General features: G+C 36.5%; 1 protein-coding gene across 1 annotated transcript in view; it reads right to left on the bottom strand.

The window, feature by feature from the left end:
* LOC140928200 (sodium/hydrogen exchanger 8-like) overlaps positions 1 to 7,500 on the bottom strand; it is a 32,091-nt gene that overhangs the window by 23,458 nt on the left and 1,133 nt on the right. Inside the window, exons 3-7 of the mRNA XM_073377913.1 lie at positions 5,457 to 5,537; positions 4,718 to 4,776; positions 4,076 to 4,159; positions 3,078 to 3,179; positions 1,473 to 1,507 (exon numbers count right to left, since the gene is read on the bottom strand). Of these exons, the coding sequence (XP_073234014.1) occupies positions 1,473 to 1,507; positions 3,078 to 3,179; positions 4,076 to 4,159; positions 4,718 to 4,776; positions 5,457 to 5,537 (361 nt within the window). The remainder of the gene's footprint in view (positions 1 to 1,472; positions 1,508 to 3,077; positions 3,180 to 4,075; positions 4,160 to 4,717; positions 4,777 to 5,456; positions 5,538 to 7,500) is intronic.

Genomic DNA, 7,500 nt, shown 5'->3' with positions numbered 1-7,500 from the left:
TTGTTTAATAAAGGTCACAACTAATCATGTTTCTGCAAGAGGTGAAGATGACGCTACACAGGACAATTCTCAATGGTAATTTCTAGCTCCTGTCAGTGTTGCAAAATGACATTAAAGTTTAAGGAGATGTTACACAGGACAATTCATAAAAAAACTAGCAACACAAAATTAATGCGCACGTAAAATCTGTACGTAACATGTTTTATTATATGGCTAAGTCTGTTTTTGCCATGCGATTGGTCAATGTGTGCAGTCCGAAACTAGCTATGCGGACCAAAATCTCAAAGCAAATGCTCATTTTGCAATTCTTAATCTCTAAAAAAGGTTTAAAGAAATTTATAAGATGTCTGTCAACCATGAGGACTTGGATGTTGACTTCATCCGTCAACATTGTAACAGTGAAATATTTATGAATGAAGGCGATGAAGAGAGTGAATCCTAATCTTATCAAAGAAGAGGATTCTAGTCAGTGTTTGAAAATTTTATCGCAGTACAAAGTTTAGAAGACGAAAATTGACTGGCAGATATGGAAGCAACTTCAAGCCAAACACAATGTCCAGTTTTCGAAAGATTCCAGCATCACATTGGCCAGCGAATACTTACATTGCTCTCAGTTTGACTGAATAAACTTCTAACCTTTTTTCCATTGCAGTGTGCAAAAAAAGTCATTTCTACAGCTTGCCATTCGGGTAAGCTGAAGCTAGCATTTACTAGCCCAAACGTCATTTCAACTAGCCTTCAAAATTTTTTGACGAACAGAAATGATTTCACAGCTCCTCTGTAAGTTGAATTCCTCAAAATACTTCACTTGCCCATCGGACAAGTTAAGAAGATAATTCACTAGCCTGATAGCAAATCCACTAGCCCCGGGCTATCGGACACTACTTTTTTTGCATACTGCATTGATTTATGGCCTGCATGCTTTGCGCTTGGGCCATAACTCGATGGATAAAAACTTGGTCCGTAATTTACAGTACAGACCAAAAAATTGGCTAATAAGAGGTACATACAGGACAATTTAAGTGTAACAAAGGAAGCAAAAACGGTTCTCAAAGAGCATTGCACAGAAAATTGATGACACATGTATCCACAAAACAAATTGCGTGGAATTTATGATTTGGCATCTGAAATTTTTGATGCCTGTTCAAAAACTTGTAATGTAAAAATTGCCCAGAAAAGGTCCTGCACATATGTTACACAGCATCAAGTTTTAACGCAACATCATTGCACTAAAAATCGCCGTTTAGAATTGTCCACTGTAACATCATCTTTAGGAAACCTACAACCTTGTTCAAAAAAACTTAGACACTTCTGATTTTTTGAGCAGGACATCGCGGTCCCCTTACCTCCTTCCCTTATTGTTAAAAAGTTCAGTTGGGGAATGTGATTTTCAAGTTTGTGAAGTGGAAGACAGAGAAAATTGACCAAGTTTTCCAACTATTTTGTCCGGGAATGTAGATCAAGTTTCTTACCTCTCTCTTAAATCAAGCTGAAATGCGACACCACCCTGGTGAAAAGCAAAATACATCCATTAGAAGGTACATTAACTTGAAAATGCTACATTTGCAGCTAAAAGTACAGTCGACTCCCAGTAACTCAAACCCTCTATAACTCGAACCACTCGCTAACTCGAAGCAATTGTCATTTCCCTTCAGATCATTTTCTATATAATTTTACCCTTGATAACTCGAACTTCCAATAACTAGAACTTTTTTCTATTTCCCTTGAAGGTTCGAATTATCGGGAGTCGACTGTAATGTTTTTCTCCACCCACACAACTGCTTTTTGCAAATTATACTGTAACGGCAGGTCATTGGATTCATTAAATTATTTTTATCCAAATTATATAATATTGTAGAACCTGTAAATGCCCAGTAAATGCTCTGCCATCTAATAGTCTTAGTTATGACAATCATTAAGATTATTTAAATCAGCTTAACCTTTTACTTCAACATAAGGAAAATTCATTATGAAAAATTTACTGCCCGAACATTGAGATTATGTTCACTAAACCTGCTCGTTGAAAGAAGACATTGACTTTCATGTTTGGATGCAATGTTAAATTTAAAAACTGAACAATCAACTGCTTTTGATCCCACAATGAAACTGAAGGCAAAAAAGGAAACAAAAACAAAAAGAAAACATGAGTTTGTCACAGATCACTCATATTGAAACTTCATGGCACTTTTGCTAGAAGGTTCAGTATGGAACATGCTTTTCAAGTAAATTGATATAACTTATAAAGAATGTGCACTTTTCTGAAAACATTTCATTTTTAGTATATTTGACATTTACTTCGATTAGCCTCTTTTTCTATGGATTTTCCTCTAAAGCTATGAATGTAGCATTTGTTGCCTTGCACCACATCCTGGCCCCAGTTGTTCAAAAGGTGGATAATGCTATCCACTGGATAAGCCTCTATCCACTAAATAGCGCAATTGGTTTCCCTAATTCTTATCTGCTGGATAGTAATTTATCCGGTAAATAGCACTATCCAGCTTTTGAACAACTGGGGCCTGCTATCTGGCAAGTTTGTGAAATTTTGCTTGGATGTGATTTTTATTAAAGAGGAAGCTGCTGCAAGTCAGAAATAAAATTTTGCTTTCAAACATTCCCTCAAATTAGATTATGTTTTTAAGGATGTTTTACTAAAATATGCTTATTTGTATCCATTTATATATAACATCATGCAATGTTGTGCTTATTAACATACAGCATAGCATTTTGTTTTGTTTTGTTTTTTTGTTTTTTTTTTTACCTGATTGTTTTCACAAAAATTAACCTCTGTAAACTACAAACTATCACTGACAGTTTTAAGCTGTAACAAGTCAGAAACCTGATTCTATAATTTCTAGGCAGCCATGGTGACATACAAAAACTTGTTCAGCAATGTATGGATATTAGGAGTCATGAATACGTTGTATACATGGACGTTTTTGACATTTGTGAGTTTCTTCAAAATAGATAGTCTTAGCTGCAAGGAAAGATTGTTGTTAATAGTCAGACATTTTCAAAGGGTCTGATGTCCTACATATGGTAATTTTCAGCACTGGTTTTATACACTACTATAACCTTACCTTTCCCAACAAATAAATACCACCACCTATAACGATTGCAGACACAGCTGTACCAAACACAGCAAATACTACTATGGATCCTATGTTGGCAAAGAAATTACCCTGCAAAGTAAAAAAAAAAGAAGCATAAACCAAGAATCCAAAACGGTATCAAACCTACAAATCCATAACTTTACAGTAACAACACTTGGGGGAGCGTAACACCTTTTTTACGCTACATAGGTATAAGCTGCTGTCAAGGGTATTTCAAGCAATTTAGAGTGAGATAAGGTATACAGACTTTGGATTTAGAATTGGGGGGATCATTTTCTTGGAAATTGATCAACTTGTTGAAGATCTTAGTCTGGACTAGGGACCCTGGGAATTGACACTAAAATAAAGAAATCAACAAATCTTAATTTACCAACAGCTCAGTAAGTTTTTTTTGGCTGGACAGTGCAGGTGGCCAGAATAGCTTCTGAAACATAGCAACTCTAGGATAGGGAGAGAATTTGAGTATAGCTGAACAACATGTAAAGAGTCCAAGTGTTGGCACATGCACATCCAAGCATTCCTGAAAGTAGTCCTTCCCCTGCACGTGTTCAGTGTAAGGTATTTGTAGCTTTAAAACATTGGATGATATCCTGTGGTTACTGTCAAAATCATGCTCAACAAGTCCATTTAAACACTTATACACATAAATACATCTTCTCTGAAAACGCCTGCTCTTTTTTAGTCAAACCCTGCTTCATGGACACCTGATTAATGTGGACACCTCATTATTACAGACAGTTTGCTTTGTTTCTGGGGATAGGATGCCTTTAAATGCTGTGTACATTATAAAATGGTCACTTCCTTATGTAATAAGTTACTAGCCCTCCTCATTGTTCCTTATCACAGAAGTTTGACTGTACCAAAGTCAGCCTTACATTCACAGCCCAAGTATGCAACCACTGGCTGCCACTGGTTTTAGTTTGAAAATGGAAAAGTTACAACCTAATCTGCTGCTCTGCTCTCACCTTGTGGAGGGAATATCCTGAATCAAAAATTATTGGTGGCAGCAAGATAAGAAAGAAGGCAGTAGGATTAAAATGTTCCTCTTTCTACAAATTGAAACAGAAATAACACTACATTTTAATGAACAACATTAGTATATTTCACACCAATCAAGCAAAAGACTAGACTTAAATCAAGTGACAAATTCTTGCATGATGTAGGGAAAACTAGAGATTAGCTTGCGGACAAAAATATTCTTCAACATCCGCAGCCTCGTTTTGATGAGGCTGCAAAATTGTTCCATAAATTGGGGGAAGGTGGTAGCCCCTGTCACAGTCCATTTTGGAACTTTTGCCTCTTTTTATGGAGGTAAATTTATTTCATTTTGATATCAAATCAGCTGATAAAACTAAAATTCTTGTATAATCACTTTAAGCCCCAATAGTGACCCCCATCCAATTTCTCCCAACGATAAAACTGCTTGTTTAAACAGAAAGGTCATGAGAATTAATGAAATGATCACCAAAGAGGAAATGTTGTGATCATTGTTAAGTTAGAACAAATTCTTTCAAGCAATACCATAAAGAATGTATAAAGAACAGTGTGGAGAAGATATATGTTGATGCTGGGGCTTAAAGGGATAGCAGACTATAACTGATACCAACCCGCCAGTCTCCAAGGGCAAAGTGGCTCAATGCTTTTATGATCAAACCAACTAATGCTCCTGAAAAAAAGAGAAGAAAACTGTAAATCAACACAATACCATTTAGGTTACACTATTAAACACACTACAGTAGGGTTAGATACATTACATTCAAAAATTATTTGAGCATTACATCTATGCTTTTGAGCATCACCCTCAAAACAACAGCATTATGCCTAAAATTATGCTCGAAAAGTGTAATTATGCTCAACTGATCTTGGCTGTATTTGATGACCTTTTCCATCCGCACAGACATAAATACAACATTTTATTGCATTAGTTGTAAATTTCAAACTGGCAGCCATGATGGATAGATAAATGACCAGTCTTAGAAGCCTAACAGAATGATGCAATGGTGCAACAAGACATCAAAGTAGCAATCAAGCCTTTTAGAATACGTTAATCCTCACTAAAAGAACTTAAAAGTAAAAATTTCTCAATACAGTCATGGAATTTTTTTTCATCACCATTCTCTTTATGCTGAAAAAAAATGGGCCACTATGCTTGATGCTCCAACTATAACATTTTTTACAATAACTAAGCGAATCTTCGCAAGCTGATTGGTCAAGAGCTATAGACCATGACCAGTTTATCATGTAAACACGATACAAAATCAAAAAGTCATCCTGGTATGAAACTCACACCGGTGCAAGTTTTCTCATATAAACACCCCCTTGCATAATTACGTTAATAGAACTCACCTAAAAATACAACTGCTACACTCTCAGGAAGGTAATGAAATTTAGTCTTCAGCAGAAAGTGAATCAATAAGATACAAAGAGCTGAAATGAAAAAGACAGATGAGTGAGGTGGTTTCTGAAAACTCTGAGATCCCCTAAGGGTGCCATCAAATTACAAACTACATTTACACGTACTTGTCCAAACAAACAACAACAACAATACAGACTGTCCAACCTTTTAAGTATGTAAAATCGGGGTATTTTTTAATCACTGAGGAATCACGCAAGCACCAAAGGGGTGAGCCACTAAGGGGATCTGGGGGCATTTTCCCCAGGAAAAGTTTGAAATCTTGATGCTCTGAAACACCATTTCTAGTGTTCTGAGAGGACAATTTTTGTCTATGAATTGGTCCCTAAATCTTTTTCTTTTTTTATGCTTATTTTTATTTACGTGGCTTTGCTTACAGGAACTTGGACTTATGTTGTCTTTTTGGCAATTTTCTGGACATCAGTTTCAGTGAAATATACTCCGTTAGGAGTTCTACTATAAGTATCATAAGAATTAATTTGAAAATATCAGAACATATGTGAAAAAACCAGGATTTTTCCTATCCTGATCACAGATTGGTCAGGATTCGGGATTAAGCAAGATCAGGAGAATCCCGACGAAATCGGAATGGTTGAACAGTCCAACAATAGATGTCAAAAATTAGTGAGAACATACAGTTAACCCTCCATGTGCGACAACCTTTCATAAGGGACCAAATCTAATAAGTGATCACTTATCCAAAACAACAAAATCCAGCCAAAAGCCTCGACTGCAACCACTTTCAAGGATGGCGGTTTTAGAACTTTCCATTGGTCTTACTCTTCTAAGCAACCACCTCAGTGATATAATGACCTGATCTCTATGATCACTGTATGGACCATACTACTCAGAGTTTGAAAAGAACTTTTAGGAACAACATGGATTTGCAATGTACTCTTATATTGTAACCTAGTAATTTCATACAATACATTCTCTCATTATGTTCTCATGTTTCTCTTCAAAAAGTAACTGTGTCCAAACCTCTCCTGGTAAAAGTTTGACTCTAGTGAGCGATCACCTCCCATAAGCGACCCCCTCTTTGTATTTCAGGTGGTCACTCACGGGAGGTTTAACTGTATGTCGCTTTGATCCATAACTGAACAGACACATGGCAAAATGATATTAGTATAGGTAATAGCATGATTTGTAGTGATATTTAGCATATATATCACGAGTGATATTTTGAAATTGTTACACATAATTTCATAAGCCGTTAGGCAAGTGAAATTTGAGACAATTTTGAAATATCAAAAGAGGTTTGTAATTTTCATATGTAGGTATTTCAAAGTAAACTAAAATACCACTGCTCTAAGCCAAACAAATTGAAGACATTTTTCATGTAGTAGTATAATTTACTTTATGGCATGACATACATACAATAAATTGTGAGTACCATTATGCCACTAGACAACCCACTTAGGTTTTTTGGTCAAATGGTATGAACACTTCAGCGTGCAAAGAAAGTAGTGTCCGATAGCCCGGGGCTAGTGGATTTTGCTATCGGGCTAGTGAATTCTGTTCTTAACTTGCCCGACAGGCAAGTGAAGTATTTTGAGGAATTCAACTTACAGAAGAACCGTGAAATCAATTCTGCTCATCAAAAAAATTGGGGGGCTAGTTGAAATGATGTTCGGGCTAGTAAATGCTAGCTTCAGCTTGCCCGAATGGCAAGCTGTAAAAATGACTTTCTTTGCACCCTGCCCTTGGAGCAGCTTATCAATACATATGCGCTATTGTCGACCAAAGGTGAGGTCAATTTCCAGCCATCTTGACCAAACAAGCATGGTCGATACAAGATTTATTATATCGCCAAAAACAGAGATTAATATTTTCTTGCGAGGAAGAAGCAGGCCATCCCAAGTCCATCTTGCCCCCTTGAGTAGCCAATAAGAATGCAGGATTCATTTCATCTTGCCCGCTAATGGAGCTAGCCATTTTTAAATGAATTAACCCATTCGCCCCTGGGGTTTTACCGAA

This window comes from Porites lutea, chromosome 2 (genome assembly GCF_958299795.1).
Source record: "Porites lutea chromosome 2, jaPorLute2.1, whole genome shotgun sequence".
Taxonomy (NCBI): domain Eukaryota; kingdom Metazoa; phylum Cnidaria; class Anthozoa; order Scleractinia; family Poritidae; genus Porites; species Porites lutea.
The sequence above is the reverse complement of the archived record's forward strand: the minus strand, read 5'-3'. Positions and strand labels throughout refer to the sequence as shown.